The sequence below is a fragment of the Colobus angolensis genome, unplaced genomic scaffold (assembly GCF_000951035.1).
Source record: "Colobus angolensis palliatus isolate OR3802 unplaced genomic scaffold, Cang.pa_1.0 Scaffold238, whole genome shotgun sequence".
Taxonomy (NCBI): domain Eukaryota; kingdom Metazoa; phylum Chordata; class Mammalia; order Primates; family Cercopithecidae; genus Colobus; species Colobus angolensis.
The window spans coordinates 372,267-387,767 of NW_012115577.1; the positions used below are offsets into that span (position 1 = coordinate 372,267).

General features: G+C 52.1%; 2 protein-coding genes across 5 annotated transcripts in view; one reads left to right on the forward strand and one right to left on the reverse strand.

Annotated features, from left to right (window-relative positions):
* POU5F1 (POU class 5 homeobox 1) overlaps window positions 1–10,173 on the forward strand; it is a 29,094-nt gene extending 18,921 nt beyond the window's left edge. The window contains exons 1-5 of one of the 3 annotated variants that reach the window (XM_011944982.1): window positions 3,874–4,358; window positions 8,510–8,630; window positions 8,889–9,019; window positions 9,301–9,459; window positions 9,643–10,173. In XM_011944982.1, coding sequence (XP_011800372.1) covers window positions 3,954–4,358; window positions 8,510–8,630; window positions 8,889–9,019; window positions 9,301–9,459; window positions 9,643–9,909 — 1,083 coding nt within the window. In that variant the 5' untranslated portion in view covers window positions 3,874–3,953 and the 3' untranslated portion in view covers window positions 9,910–10,173. Of the gene's footprint in view, window positions 1–3,873; window positions 4,359–7,381; window positions 8,023–8,509; window positions 8,631–8,888; window positions 9,020–9,300; window positions 9,460–9,642 lie in introns of those variants that run through there. The other 2 variants (XM_011944983.1, XM_011944984.1) reach the window with 2 other exon arrangements.
* A 128-nt stretch (window positions 10,174–10,301) lies between these two features.
* On the reverse strand, window positions 10,302–15,501 carry TCF19 (transcription factor 19). 2 transcript variants are annotated; one of them, XM_011944981.1, is made up of 4 exons: window positions 15,473–15,501; window positions 14,799–15,366; window positions 12,493–13,051; window positions 10,302–12,023 (listed from the first exon to the last, which is right to left on the reverse strand). In XM_011944981.1, the coding sequence occupies exons 2-4, from the start codon at window positions 15,034–15,036 to the stop codon at window positions 11,783–11,785; spliced, it is 1,038 nt and encodes a 345-aa protein (XP_011800371.1). In that variant the 5' UTR covers window positions 15,037–15,366; window positions 15,473–15,501; the 3' UTR covers window positions 10,302–11,782. The 2 variants fall into 2 exon arrangements, with proteins under 2 accessions (XP_011800371.1, XP_011800370.1); XM_011944980.1 differs by having other exon boundaries at window positions 14,799–15,501.

Sequence of the window (15,501 nt, forward strand, 5' to 3'; positions counted from 1 at the left end):
ACAGGGAGGCCCGTGCCAACTTCTCATTGAACACCACTTCCAGCTTTCCTACCCCCATTTCTCTTCACAGGTGTGCTGAGAAAAGTCTACATTCCCATGTCAAGTAAGTGGGGTGGGTAGATGGGAGGGCATATGAGAGTGGGGCAGCAATTTTATGTCTGAGTTGGAAGGAAATTTAGAGTTCATTTAGTCCAAATCCTCTTTACTAGGTGAGGAAACTGAGGCACAGGAGGGGGAGGTGCCATTAGCCAGGGAGTCAGAGCCAGGACTTAGAACCTGGTCCGCACCTCCTAGTTTGTTCTTAACCAATCCTCCCCACTCCTCTTGCTCTCACCTCTGACTCCCTATAGGCTACAAATAGAGTTGACTCCTCTATTTGAGGTAAGAGTGTCTGGATTTGGGATAAGGTGACCTCAGTTTGCAGGTCTCATGGGGGAGATCAGAGGTTCCATTGTTGAGAAGAGGGGACTTGGTCCACAGTGAGCAAAGGAATCTGTCTAAATTACTATTAAGAGAAATTATCTCCCACGGTGGGCCAAGCCTGAACCCTCAGCCCTCCATTTCTTCCCTTTCTTTTGCCTTCAGATTGACAGGCCTCAGAAATCAAAATAAGTAGTTTCCTAGACCTGGTCGAGAGCAAGTCTCTATTGGTCCCAAGTGAGTTTTTTCAGCTGTTTTTTCAACCAAACAGCACCCATCTTCCAGTGAGGGGAAGGGAAGACTGGGCTGACAGCAGCCAGGCTGCTCATCTCACCTCTCCCCATCCAGCCATGCCAGCCGCCACCCCTGGTGGGGAGAGGTGGGCCTCACCTGGGTCCCCTGGCAGTGTTCTGTGAAGAGTTTTGACGTTGTACTGTCATAATAAAAGTGTGTGTGAAGTATCTTTTTATGGTGACTTTCTAAGACCCAGGGAATCATGGGACCAGTTCTGATGACTCAGCCTGGTTTCCAGTCTCCTCCAGGCCCAGCGGTGGTCCCCAGCACTGGTCCGGGCCTGGGAGAGCTGACCTTGGCTGAAGTGAAGCCACCTACCCTTCAGGCATAACAGGACGGTGAGAAGGAAAGAAAGCATGCCTCAACCTTCCATCAACCCTGGGCACCCCAGGAGGGGCAGGCTAGAACTCTAGGCATGCAGGAGGCTGACCCCTGCCCTGGCTCATATCCAGCCACAAGGCAGCCAGGGACCCGGGCACCCACCCCTTGTCTGCATCTCTCTCGGGAATGGGCCTCTTGCCCAAGCCAGAAATACACCACCCACAGTACAAATTGTAATCTAAAAACAAGAGGGTGGTGTTGAGTGGGGAAATTGTGGAAGGTGTTTTAGGAGCCACTAGGAAAATGGGCAGCAGGGACTCTCTGGACTGGCTTGGGGAGAGCGCTTTTGGGGAACCTGTAGGATGGCAAGCTGAGAAACACTGGTGTGGAGATTCCAGCCAAATCCCAGGCCTGCCCCTCCCCCTCTTCTGGGAGGCCGTCTTCTTGGCAGACAGCAGAGAGATGCATGACAAAGGTGCTGTGATGGTTCTGTCCTGGGGACTGAGATGGCTGGGGAGGGGCCTCCTCCTGTTCCGAAGCTTGTTCCTCCCACCCACACCAGGCCCTGTAATCTACCTGCCTTTTGGGCAGTTAAAGGCTGAGAAGTGAACACAGCTCCAACCCCACTGCCTTGTAGACCTTCAGGCAGATCTGTGGCAGGTATTGAAATGCACGCATACAATTAGGCTCAAAAACTCTACACAGACAGGAGATGGGAACATGAACAAACGCAACATGACAGAGTGGGGGAAAAGGCTTAAAAGACTCACAGATGCCACCAAGATTAAGACAGCTGGCCACGGGCCACCCATCCCCTCAGAAGGCAGAGCCAATGACCCCAGCAGACAAGCCCAGGCAGGGCTGAGCCTGGAGCCTGCAATGAGAAGCCTTACTTAAATCGACAGAGGTCAGCGTGCCCAGTCCAGACCTGGCCTTCTGGCCTTCGAAGCTGCGGGGATCCCTGGCCCAGAGCCCCCTCTGGAGCCCCCAGACTTACCCCAGGCCCTCCACTGCGATCAAGTTTTGGGAGCAGACAGACAAACATCATCTCTCACAGACAGGCATGAATGTTGGCTATTCTCTTGCAAACAGAATCAAGCACTAGGCCAGCAGCATGAGCCTCAGGATACTCAGGCCAGGCCCAGAAAAACAGACCCTGAAGGGGAGCTTAGGGCAGCCTTCCTGCACCCCTCCACAAATCACTCTCTACCTCCTCTCCATCTTTCTGCCAGCCAGCCCCACTAAACAAAGCACATCCCTCAATTTGGGGGGCTGGGGGAGGGATGCACAATGAAGCTGGGTGCCTGAGTCCCCCAGAGGAAGGAGGAACTAGATACCTAGGTCCCTGTGGGGGGCCCTTGGTGCCCGTCTGAGGCTCAGTCTTTGAGGGGATTGCAGAGGGGGGTTGCTGGAGCTCCTTTTAGCGTCTCTGAAGGGGATTCTGTGTGAGGGGATTGGGACTGGGGGTTGGGGAGCAGGAAGTAGTCCCCAGGGGAGCCATCCAGGCCCATTCAAGGGTTGAGCACTTGTTTAGGGTTAGAGTTGCCCCCTCTGGGGACCGGGATTGTCCAGCCAAGGCCATTGTCCTGCCCCCTTCCCCCAGTCCCTCCCAGGCTTCTTTGAACCTGAAGTCAGATTTTTTTTCTCCCTACTCTTGGTTTTCCCCACCCAGGGCCTAGGGCTGGAGGCCTGGGCCAGGGAGGTGGGGGAGGGAGAACGGGGCCTACTGTGGTATTAGATGTCTGAGTTTTGGTTGAGAGGGGAGCAAGGAACCTGATGTGCAGGTTCTATAGTGGAGGGGGCCCCAAGCGGGTGTCAGATCCCTCTGTTTGGGCAAAGGTTGGGAAACTGAGGCCCAGTCAGTCCAAAGCCTGGTCCCTTGAAGGGGAAGTAGGGGCCAACCTACTTAGTCTGTTAGATGAGGAGACTTCAGAGTATGATTCTGGAAAAGGGGTGGGAGGGATACAGCACAGAGGCCCAGTCTGGCAGTCTACTCTTGAAGATGGGGTAAACTTGGCAGGCTGGGCAGATGGTGCCGGGCACCCAGGCTGTGGGGTGGCTGGATTTGGCCAGTATCTGGATGGGAATGCCTAGGGTTCTGGATGGGTCAGGGGAGGGCATCAGGGAGCAGCTGGCCGTGTGCTTATGGCTGTTGATGCATTGAGGGATAGCTCCACACACACATTCAGTAAATTTGAGGAGCTGAGAGGGTGACTGGCCCCCCGCGAAGGCACAGTGCCAGAGGTCTTTGGAGAGGGGGTCAAGCGCCTGGATTCCTGAAGAACATGGTGGTGTAGGAGTGATTCCAGACAGCTGGGATGTGCAGAGCCCGAGAGAGTGCCAGGGAGCAGGTTGGGAGTTGAAAGTTGGGTGTGGTGGCTCACGCCTTTAATCCTGACACTGGGAGGCAGAGGCGGGAGGATCGCTTGAGGACAGGACCAGCCTGGGTAACATAGCAAGACCCCATCTCTACTAAAAATTAAAAAATTAACAGGTCGAGGTTGTCTAAGCCTGTAGTCCCAGCCACTCAGCAGGCTGGGGCAGAAGGATTGCTTCGGCCCAGTAGATCGAGGCTGCAATGAGCCATCATTGTACCCCACTGCACTCCAGTCTGGGCAACAAAATGAGACCCTGTCTTAAAAAAAAAGGTTTCGGTGGGGGACCTGTGCCGAGGTCCTGGAGGGGCGCCCAGTTGTGTCTCCCGGTTGTCCCCTTCCACAGACACCACTGCTACCACCATTAGGCAAACATCCTTCGCCTCAGTTTCTCCCCCCCACCTCCCTCTCCTCCACCCATCCAGGGGGCGGGGCCAGAGGTCAAGGCTAGTGGGTGGGACTGGGGAGGGAGCGAGGGGTTGAGTAGTCCCTTAGCAAGCCCTCATTTCACCAGGCCCCCGGCTTGGGGTGCCTTCCTTCCCCATGGCGGGACACCTGGCTTCGGATTTCGCCTTCTCGCCCCCTCCAGGCGGTGGAGGTGATGGGCCAGGGGGGCCGGAGCCGGGCTGGGTTGATCCTCGGACCTGGCTAAGCTTCCAAGGCCCTCCTGGAGGGCCAGGAATCGGGCCGGGGGTTGGGCCAGGCTCTGAGGTGTGGGGGATTCCCCCGTGCCCCCCGCCGTATGAGTTCTGTGGGGGGATGGCGTACTGTGGGCCTCAGGTTGGAGTGGGGCTAGTGCCCCAAGGCGGCTTGGAGACCTCTCAGCCTGAGGGCGAAGCAGGAGCCGGGGTGGAGAGCAACTCCGATGGGGCCTCCCCAGAGCCCTGCACCGTCCCCACTGGTGCCGTGAAGCTGGAGAAGGAGAAGCTGGAGCAAAACGCCGAGGAGGCAAGTGAGCTTCGACGGGGTTGGGGTGTGGGGAGGTGGTCATGACAGGGCGCCTGATGGGGAAGTGGTCACCTGCAGCTGCCCAGACCTGGCACCCAGGAGAGGAGCAGGCAGGGGCAGCTGTCCTGGCCTAGGAGGGGTGTGTATCGACTGCTGGCAGCCCTGGCAGGCAGGGGCCAGGTGGGAACTGGAAGCTGGAATTCGAAGAGACAATTGCAGGTGAGGGCAGAGAGGCCTGGGAGAGTCGGAAGTTGGCCCAGGCTGGCCTTTGCTCTGGCCCAGCCCTTGTCAGGGTCTCTCACATTTCCTAGGCCTGCCCAGGGTCAGGTCATTCATTACCGACCCAGCACCAGACTCAGCTTGGGGTTGGTTTGAGTTCTTTTCCCACTCTTAGTCCTGCTTGACCCTTATCAGACCCAAGATCTTGGCCTTAGGGTTAAGCAGAGCCTGGGGGTAAAAACAGTGCTTATCCCAGGATTATTGTTCCTGAAAGTCTAGGGTGTGGCTCGTTTCTGATAGGGGCTCCTGTTGGGGCTGTGTGTGTGCACGTGTGGAGCTGGCTTTACCTCCAGTCAAGTATAGGGCTTGTCTTCCCTTGACTTATGCCTCAGGCCAGTGACTTGCCACTGTGTTAAGGTGCACACCCTGGCATCCCTTGTAGAGAGCTGGATTTTGATTGACTTCAGCCTCGGTTCCAAAGTTGTAAACAAGAAAAATGGTGAGAGATTTCTCCAGGCCATTCCCCAAATGTAGAGCTGCTGAGGGATTGAAGGCATCCAGCCCTGCTGAGGACTATTAAAGATGTATCTTCCAGTCCTTCAAGGCGACAAGTGTAAGCAATTAGAGATTAAGTACTAAGCCTTGAGACCTCACAAAAAGGTGTGACTGGTTTCTGGAGTGACCGAGAAGCCCCAGCCTCTTTGCAGGAGGTCACTGCTGAGCCTTGAATGATAATGGCTGGCAATTGTGGTCCACTTCCTAAGTGCCTGGCTGTGTGCTCCGTTTATACATCATTACCTCATTAACCAGCACAAAATCTCCTAGGGGGAGGTATTATTATCCTATTTAACGGGTTATAACTGCTAAATGATGAAGCAAGGATTTGGACCGGTGTTTACTTTATTCCAAATCCCCAAAATAGAATTTGGAAAATCTAAGATAGCAGAGGGCATTTACCAGTTTGAGTTATTGGCTGAGCAGAAGTTGGGAATGAAAACAGCCTGTTTGAAATTGATATGATCAAGCACCCTTCGAGGCTTCAGGACTACAAAAAGGCCTTGTTTTTTTCCTCACTAGCTGTGCTCCTCTGTCCCCCGGCAGCCTCACTGGCGTGCCCCAGGGCTCAGTCCTTCAACCTCTGCTCAATCTACCCTTCCTTCCTCTCACCCACCCTGGAGGCTTAAATGCCATTTAGACACGAGATGACTACCGCGTTTTCTGTCTCCTGTGATGGCTCCCTGAACTGCTCCACCCCCATCACCCAGTTGCTCAAGGCCAAGCCCAGTCATCCTCGGTTTCTTTCACATCCTACATCCTATCCTTAGGAAACATCCTGAATCAATCACAACCTAACCCCCTGCCCTCAGCCACCATCATCTCTGCTGGGGTCACCGCAGTAGCTTCTCGAATTCTACTGCTTCCTCCCTACTGTCTGTGGCCAACATGTCAACTAGAGGCTGGGCACGGTGGCTCACGCTTGTAATCCCAGCACTTTGGGAGGCCGAGGCGGGCAAATCACCTAAGGTCAGGAGTTCGAGTCCAGCCTGACCAACATGGAGAAACCCCAGCTCTACTAAAAATACAAAATTGGCTGGGTGTGGTGGCGCATGCCTGTAATCCCAGTTACTTGGGAAGCTGAGGCAGGAGAATCGCTTAAACCTGGGAGGTGGAGGTTGTGGTCAGCCGAGACTTTGCACTCCAGCCTGGGCAACAAGAGCAAAACTCTCAAAAAAAAAAGAAAGAAAGAAAAGATGAGACCAGGTGCGGTGGTTCACCCTGTAATCCCAGTCCAAGGTGGGCAGATCACTTGAGGTCAGGATTTTGAGACCAGTCTGTCCAACACAGTGAAACTCCATATCTACTAAAAATAGAAAAATTAGCCCGGTATGGTCGTGGGTGCCTGTAGTCCCAGCTACTCAGGCAGCTGAGGCAGAATAGCTTGAACCCAGAAGGCAGAGATTGCAGTGAGCCGTGATCAGGCCACCGCACTCCAGCCTGGGTGACAGAACGAGATTCCGTCTTGGGGGAAGAAAAAAGTGAGAGATAATTTCACTCGGACTAAAACAAAGTCACTACATCCGCAACAGGATCTACCTAGCCACCAGACCAGCTTTGGGCTCTGGCAGGCCCACTTCAGGGCCTTGCCATTCTTGTCCTTTGCTAAGATAATCACTTTCTCTCTCTTTAAAAGTGTCACCGTCCTCCATAATCTCCTTCCCTCCTTTACCCTACTCCTATAGACTGCTTTATTTATTTATTGTTATTTTTTTTTGAGACGGAGTCTCACTCTGCTCCTCAGGCTGCAGTGCAGTGTTGCGATTTTGGCTTACTGCAACCTCCACCTCCTGGGTTCAAGCAATTCTCCTGCCTTAGCCTCCTGAGTAGCTGGGATTATAGAGGAGTGCCACGATGCCTGGCTAATTTTTGTGTTTTTAGTAGAGATGGGGTTTCGCCGCGTTGACCAGGCTAGTCTTGAACTCCAGACCTCAAGTGATCTACCCACCTTGGCCTCCCAAAGTGAAGGGATTACAGGCTTGAGCCACCGCTCCTAGACTGCTTTACTTTTTTCCATAACTTATTTTTAAACAGAGGCAGCGGTGGTAGGAAAAGGGGCGGCACGGGTTTCACTATGTTACCCCGGCTGCTTTCCAACTCCTGGGCTCAAACAATCTGCCCGCCTCGGCCTCCCAAAGTGCTAGGATTACAGACATGAGCCACTGTGCCTGACCATTTTTTATTTTATTTCCTTTTTTATTTTTCAGAGCAGGAGTGGAAGTTTATTATTAAAAAGTTATAGAGCAGGAAAAAAAGGAAAGTGCACTTGAAAGAGATCCAAGTGGGTGACTTGGAGAACAAGTGCCACACAGCACTTCTGTCACTCTGGGCGTCAGGGCCCTGTCCACTTTGTATAGCCGCTGGCTTATAGAAGGTGCTTGATATATCTCTTGAATTCAAAAATCAATTAGGATGCCTCTATAGTGAAAAAGATACAGTAAAGATGAGGGATAATCAATTTTAAAAATGAGCAGTAAGTACACACAAAGCACTTTATTCATTCTTATGACACCTGTTGCTTTTTTGCTGTGTTTGGGTATACGCATGCCATGTCATAGTTTGTGGGGCCCTCAAAGCAAGCTGAGGAGAGTATACTGAATTTAGCTTCTGAGACATGATGCTCTTCCTTTGTAATTAACCCAGAACTTAGCAGCTTACCTATTTCTCTAATGTCAAAACGTCGTTACACTGGGGGTGATACTTGAGTGAAAGAGAATTTTGCAAGTATTAAATGAGCTAGCTTCTTTTTTTGTTTGTTTTTCTTTGAGACAGAGTCTTGCTCTGTCACCCAGGCTGGAGTGCAGTAGTGTGATCTCAGTTCACTGCAACCTCTGCCTCCCGGGTTCAAGTGATTCTCCTGCCTCAGCCTCCTGAGTAGCTGGGATTACAGGTGTATGCCACCACACCTGGCTAATTTCTGTATTTTTAGTAGAGATGGGCTTTCACCATGTTGGCCATGCTGGTCTTGAACTCCTGACCTTGTGTCTGCCCACCTCAGCCTCCCAAAGTGCTGGAATTGTAGGTGTGAGCCACCACGCCCAGCAAAGAGCTTCTAACTTTCATAACCTGACAGGTGTTCTCCTCGAGTCCAGGGTCTCTCTGTCCTTTCACGGTGCTCTGCATCCCCTGGAAGTGCCAGTTTCTGGGGAAAGAGCAGTCCCTTGTTACATGCATGAGTCAGTGAACAGGGAATGGGTGAATGACATTTGTGGAAAAGTTATTTCTAGAAGTTAGGTGGGCAGCTTGGAAGGTAGAGGCACTTCTACAGACTATTCCTTGGGGCCACACATAGGTTCTTGAATCCTGAATGGAAAGTGGAGATTGATAACTGGTGTGTTTATGTTCTTACAAGTCGTCTTCTGCCTTTTAAAATCCAGTCCCAGGACATCAAAGCTCTGCAGAAAGAACTCGAGCAATTTGCCAAGCTCCTGAAGCAGAAGAGGATCACCCTGGGATATACACAGGCCGATGTGGGGCTCACCCTGGGGGTTCTATTTGGTGGGTTCCCCTCAGCATGTTCTGACCACATCTCCCTTCTAAGGAACATTCCTGAATCTAGGCCTTTTCCTCCCCATCAAGGGAGTGCGGGAGGCACAGGGGCAGACTCCACCCTCACCCATGAAGAGGAGTGGGGAGAGGGAGAAGATGCTTGGGCTTTGAGCTCCCTCTGGGAAGAGGTGGGAAGCTTGGATCTTGGGGTCACAAGGGCCCTGCATGCGCCCTCACTTTGCTTCTCCTTTGACTGGCCTCCCCCAGGGAAGGTGTTCAGCCAAACGACCATCTGCCGCTTTGAGGCTCTGCAGCTTAGCTTCAAGAACATGTGTAAGCTGCGGCCCTTGCTGCAGAAGTGGGTGGAGGAAGCTGACAACAATGAAAATCTTCAGGAGGTGAGGGTGGGAGGGGGATACATGGGGACCTTCCCTTTCTTGGCCTAATTTCCATTGCTTCCATCCCTAGCTTGTAGCTCTCCGTCTTTGGTGCAGTGGTTCTCAGTGGGATGGAGTAAAATTCCTCAGTTCTGCTGGGATAAGGTCCAAAGCCAACCCTTCCAGGATCCTGCCTTTTCACACCACCTGGCTTTGCTGACACATCCAGTCACAGACCCCCGTGATGCTATTACTCAGCAAGTCCAAAGCTTGCCCTTGTCACCCCCTTCCCACCTGCACAGATATGCAAAGCAGAAACCCTCGTGCAGGCCCGAAAGAGAAAGCGAACCAGTATCGAGAACCGAGTGAGAGGCAGCCTGGAGAATTTGTTCCTGCAGTGCCCGAAACCCACACTACAGCAGATCAGCCACATTGCCCAGCAGCTTGGGCTCGAGAAGGATGTGAGTGCCATGTCTCTCTGCGGGCTCCATCTCTCTGCCCTGTCACCACCTCGCTCTCCCTAGCTCTGGCTCCTCCTCCAACTGCTCTAGGGGCTGTTGGCTTCGGACAGAATGTCCAAGCAGAGTCAGGCCCGTCTCAGCTCGTTGTCTAATGTCACTCTCCTTTCTGTCATCCACTTGCAGGTGGTCCGAGTGTGGTTCTGTAACCGGCGCCAGAAGGGCAAGCGATCAAGCAGTGACTATGCACAACGAGAGGATTTTGAGGCTGCTGCGTCTCCTTTCTCAGGGGGACAAGTGTCCTTTCCTCTGGCCCCAGGGCCCCATTTTGGTACCCCAGGCTATGGGAGCCCTCACTTCACTGCACTGTACTCCTCGGTCCCTTTCCCTGAGGGGGAAGCCTTTCCCCCTGTCTCCCTCACCACTCTGGGCTCTCCCATGCATTCAAACTGAGGTGCCTGCCCTTCTAGGAATGAGGGACAGGGGGAGGGGAGGAGCTAGGGAAAGAGAACCTAGAGTTTGTGCCAGGGCTTTTGGGATTAAGTTCTTCATTCACTAAGGAAGGAATTGGGAACACAAAGGGTGGGGGCAGGGGAGTTTGGGGCAACTGGTTGGAGGGAAGGTGAAGTTCAATGATGCTCTTGATTTTAATCCCACATCATGTATCACTTTTTTCTTAAATAAAGAAGCCTGGGACACAGTAGATAGACACACTTATCTTGGTTTGTCCTCCTTCAGTTACGGAGGTGGGGATGGGAATATCCAATGTTCATTCATACCCAAGTGAACCTGAAACCAAGGTGCCATTGAAACTCCTTAAGGTCACTCAATGTCAGAGGGAGAGCTGGGATTGCAGCCAAGTTTATTTGTACAGGGCCCTCTTATAGGCTAGTTCCCAAAAGCCTGTGACACAAGAGCTTTTGCCCATAGAATCAGTCACCATGTAGCTGTTACCTGTTCAGAGCTGGCTTTTTGCTTTCCCCACCCTACTCTGGAATTCTTAAATGCCTTTGTACTTAGAAACCGTCTTATTTCTGTTGTACCTAAATCACCCCAACCAGAAACTTTTATTAATACTTTGTGCTTTCTTGATAACTTTGGTTCCCACTTAAGGTTTTTGCATACTCCGCCCATAAGTAACTCATTAGATACTAAAGTTTTATTCCTGGCTCTGCCACTAGTTCATTAGGGGTTTTTGCCCCAGAGTCATTTCCTCCATGTTAAAAAACTTGGGCTCATTAAATCTAGGTAGGAAAGAGTGGATGTGGCAGGTTGTAATAGAACAGGTCAAGATAAGGCTTTATTTCTACTGAAATGATGCTTTGACAATAGCTTGGCTTGGTGTAAGGCTCACAAAAGAAAATCACACGTACCACGTGTGGGTTAAGCAGTTTGATTCACACTGGACCAGGCCAGCCCAGTTGCCCTCTGCTGTGTCCAACCGTGGAGCGGAGCTGTGTCGCAGCCATCACACTGGTAGACTGCTATAGCTGGTTTACCAGGCTTTCTCTTCTGATGGTATGGGTGAAGCCTGTAAATAAATCTTCTGCTATCTTTGTGAACTTAACCAAATCCCAGTTACCTTATTTAAATGGCAATAGATCTGTTTTCCCTTAAACTAGAAACCTTAATTACCTGTATTCCTACCTCCAGCTCAACCCATATATTTGCACCTTTCCAGTAAGCAGGTTGTATTTCCATCTCTCCTCCCCTTTTCCTAAGATTCTGAATTAGTTCTCCAGACCTTGCCAAGTACATTCTTCCTGGAAAGCAAGGAATATATCACAGACCCACAAGAGTAAATACCCAGGAGTGAATGAAGCTGCTTGTCCTTGACTTAGAAATAAAAGCAAAGCTCTGAAAAGCCAGGTCACTACGATTTGGTCAGCAGCAGGACTAGCCACAGAGTAGGGAAGTTTTGGGGACAGGCCCTAGGTTTTCCCAGAATGCCACCAAGAACCTTAAGAACTCCCTCTTACATTTTCCATCAGTTGCAGGCATGGCTTTTGCAACTGATAGGTGCTCTGACTACAGATATTCTGGTGTCCATGGCAACATGGCCTTATAGCTTGTAATAGTGGGAACTTGCAGCTCACTGGCAATTTCCTGGAGGTGGCAATATCTTTGGCAGGAAACCGTCTCTTCTGTCAGCTTGGCCACCAGGGTCTGCTCCAGGCCCTGAATGAGTCCACATCAATCCACCCTTCTTCCCTGTAGTCATTCCCTCCTGGGGAGGGAAGGGAAGGGGGGCATTTAGCAGACCCATTTGCTCGCTGCTGTGTCTACTCATGGGCATTTGTGTCCGATGGTGCCTTGGTGGTGGACCTTAGGTCTGGATGCCAGCCCGGCACCCTGGGCATCGGAAGTCAGCCTCCCTGGCAGCCTGGATGCTGCAGCCAACACAGGCCACATGGAACCAGACGTCACAGCCATCACACTGAACCCAGGCCACTGTCTCTTCCTGGGGCAGGCAGCAACAAGGAGCTGCACAGGGCTCCCCGCCCCCAACTGCAGGCGGAGCCATGGGGGCACTCACTGGGTACTTCTGAGGACGGCCACGTCGATTTCTGAAGGAAGTGACACAGACACAAGGGTTACTGGAAACCTGTAGGAGAAAGCCTAGACCTTGCCACCCTATGGCTGGTCATAGGGTGAGGCCACAGAGGCACAGTGGTCTGAGGACTAAGGTGAGCCTGGACTCTGTCCTTAAAAACACATAGGGTGGGCCTAAAAAACCTCTAGTGTGAGCCTGGAAGTTCCCCATCCTTAGGCACTAGAAGAATGGGGTTAAAGCCATATGAATGTAAAGCAGGACATGCCCACTCCGGTTGTTTTATAAGCACTACCCCACCCCACCTCTCATTTTCTCCTGCACATATTTTTCTTTTCCTATCAGAGTGAACCCAGGTCTTGCCATTCCATCTATTCCACCTCCCGTGCCCATCCCCCAAGCAGGGGAACCTCCTCACAGCCTAGGGATACAAGGAATCAAAAGGCAGTAAAACACTGAGAGGGCCAAGTGAGGACTCTACTTACCCAGTGGGAGTCAGTGGGGCTTTGTCTACACGGAGTTTCTTCCTGGGCTCCGTAAGGACCGGTGGCAGGCTCTCAGAAGGCTGACTCTCATCATCCAGTTCCGCCAACACTCGGTGAACAGATTTCCTCCGATTGCGTGGGGGTGGAGCAGAAGGGGTGGTCCCCACTTCCCCAGGTGGGGCGGGAACAGGCAGGCTCCTTGGTCCACCCCAACTAGGGGAGAAGGTGAGGGGCTGGGGCTGGAGCTTGCTGAGGCTGCCGATGGAGTTCAGGATCAGTGTGGCCTTGGGGGCAGGGGAGAGGGTGCTGAGAGGCCGCTGTGGAGCCCCCTGGGAGGGCAGCATAGGCCGGAAACCAGCCCCAGCCCGGGCTTCTCCCCTAGACCGTGGGATGGTAATGGCAGCAAAGTCCTGAGGCTTGACTCGTACTTGTTGGAACATGAAGTAGAACTCCGAGGGGCTGGTTCCTGGCGGCCCTTCAGGGCCAAAGGTCAGGAGGTCTCCATCACTCAATTCCAGCCTGTGACCTCTTGGGAGTCGGACATTATTGACCAAAGTACCTGTTGATGGTGGGGCACCAGGCAAATACGGAGGACAAGAACAGAAATGACCAGAGTCAGGAGTGCAGAAATCTGGCTCTGTCTGGTTTCTGGGGAAGAACATGAAACTGCTATCAGATTCTCCCTCACATCCTAAACCCCTCAGCAGGTGACAGGTACCAGGCAGTACACTCCTTGTCAGCTGGGAACAAGTCTGTGTTTCTTGTGTTTTCCTACAAAGGATCCCTGCCCTCACTCTCCTAAGGTCCAATTTTCTTTCTTTCTTTTTTTTTTTTTGAGATGGAGTCTTGCTCTATTGCCCACGCTGGAGTGCAGTAGCGCAATCTCAGCTCACTGCACTCCGCCTCCCAGGTTCAAGCGATTCTCCTGCCTTAGCCTCCTGAGTAGCTGGGATTACAGGCACGTGCCACCACATCTGGCTAATTTTTTAATTTTTAGCAGAGACATGGTTTTACCATGTTGGTTAGGCTGGTCTCGTAGTCCTGACCTCATGATCTGCCCACCTCAGCCTCCCAAAATGCTGGGATTACAGGCATAAACCACCGTGCCCCGCCCTAAGGTCCAATTTTCAAACATGCTCACTCTCCCCCAGCTCCACCTCCAGCTCATTCAGATTCTAGCTCTACCACTTATCAGCTACGTGACCCTGGGCAAGCTTTTTGTTTGTTTTGTTTTGTTTTGTTTTTTTGAGACGGAGTCTCACTCTGTTGCCCAAGCTGGAGTGCAGCAGCACGATCTCAGCTCACTGCAACCTCTGCCTCCTGGGTTCAAGTGATTCTCCTGCCTCAGCCTCCTGAGTAGCTGGGGTTACAGGCGCATGCCACCACACCTGGCTAATTTTTGTATTTTTTTTTCAGTAGAGATGGGGTTTTACCATGTTGGTAAGGCTGGTCTCGAACTCCTGACCTTATGATCCTCCCACCTTGGGATCCCAAAGTGCTGAGATTACAGGCGTGAGCTACCGCACCCAGCCTTTTTTTAAAAATTAATTAATTTTTTGGTAGAGACAGGTTTTCACCATGTTGCCCAGGCTGGTCTCGAACTCCTGAGCTCAAATGATCCACCTGCTTTAGCCTCCCAAAGTGCTGGATTACAAGTGTGAGCCACCATGCCCAGCCCTGGACAAGTTCCTTAATCTCTTTGTGCCTCATTTTCCTTTACTGTAAATGAGGATAATATTAGTGCCACCTACATTCAATACACTTAAAATAGTGCCTGGTTCATAACGGTAAGCACTAGATGAATGTTGGCTACCATAGTCTAATAACCACAACACTCCTACAACTGACTTTACCAAGAGGAAGAGGTTTTGCCAGGGGCCAGTGGCAGAACTCAAATGTGAATCTAGGCTTTCTGAGGCTAACTCCCTCAAGTCAGGGAGAAAGACACATGCCCAGATTACTAAAAACATTATTCAACATAGAACTGCCCTAACCCAGGAACAGAGTGCCTCAGCAAAGCTGGAAACTGAATCAAGTCTAAACTTGGCCTCTAAACATCCCCTCTGTGACATCTTTCTGATGATACCCCAGGTCCTGTATGAGCTAAACGGGACCAACAAGGGTCGGTCTGGCAGAGAGCTTCTGACTGTGCATACTTCTGGTGGGAAGACGAAGGTCTGGACCACTACCATCCGTCCAATCTGATGGGAGTATGGGAGGCAGGCAGCAGGTCTTGTGGAGACCTTACTCATTCCAGCCTGGAACTTCAACCACCCAGGGGCAAAGCTGCCCTGCTTACTGCTCACCTTGGCTGCTGTGGTCTTCCAGGCTGACCCTCCAATCATCACCCCGGGGCTCGGCGTGCAGTTCGGCGTGGATCCCAGAGATAAGGCCAGGCTCCTGCTGGGGCCGCAGAGCCACATCACACAGGTCAGCCCTGTGGCCCAAGCGATAGGTGCAGCCAGCCCCGGCGGGGGGGTGGAAGGTGTAGAGATCACCGCCCCTGCCGCCCCCTATGCGCAGCAGTTGGAAGCAGGGCAGCATGGGCGGTGCCCCCTTTGCACCACCTCTTCCACTTTAGGCATCCATTTCCTTTCCCACTCCTGGGCCACGCACCGCTGGCTTAAGTTCGCTTCCCAGTCTGATGCAAACTTGAGTTGTGCTGTGTGCAGTTTCAACTTTGAACACACTACCTGAATAGTCCAAATTCACAGTGCAAGCAGCCTAGGACTCAATGCAAAATTGGTTGTTAAGCCGACTTGCAAATGAAAAATTCCAGGAAGGTCTCCGTGCGATGCAAACTCAGGAACACGTCCTATGGCACCTCACTTGAGCTAGATCCTCAGGTCGCAAAATATTTGGGGAGCCTCCAATCTGCAAGGCAAGCATACTTTAGGCAGCTCCTGTATGTGTCAGTGTGGCGGGGCGCGGGGGGGAGGTCCTGTTATACACACGTCTACGTGCAGTACGAACACATCACCTCTGTGTAATTCGGAGAAGATCAGCTTC

Coding starts and splice junctions, on each gene's coding strand:
- TCF19 (XM_011944981.1), bottom strand. CDS start 15,036: ATGCTGCCCTGCTTCCAACTGCTGCGCATAGGGGGCGGCAGGGGCGGT. Junction 13,052..14,798: donor GGAAGACCACAGCAGCCAAG/GTGAGCAGTAAG, acceptor CACCATCAACAG/GTACTTTGGTCAATAATGTC. Junction 12,024..12,492: donor GCCCCACTGACTCCCACTGG/GTAAGTAGAGTC, acceptor CACTTCCTTCAG/AAATCGACGTGGCCGTCCTC.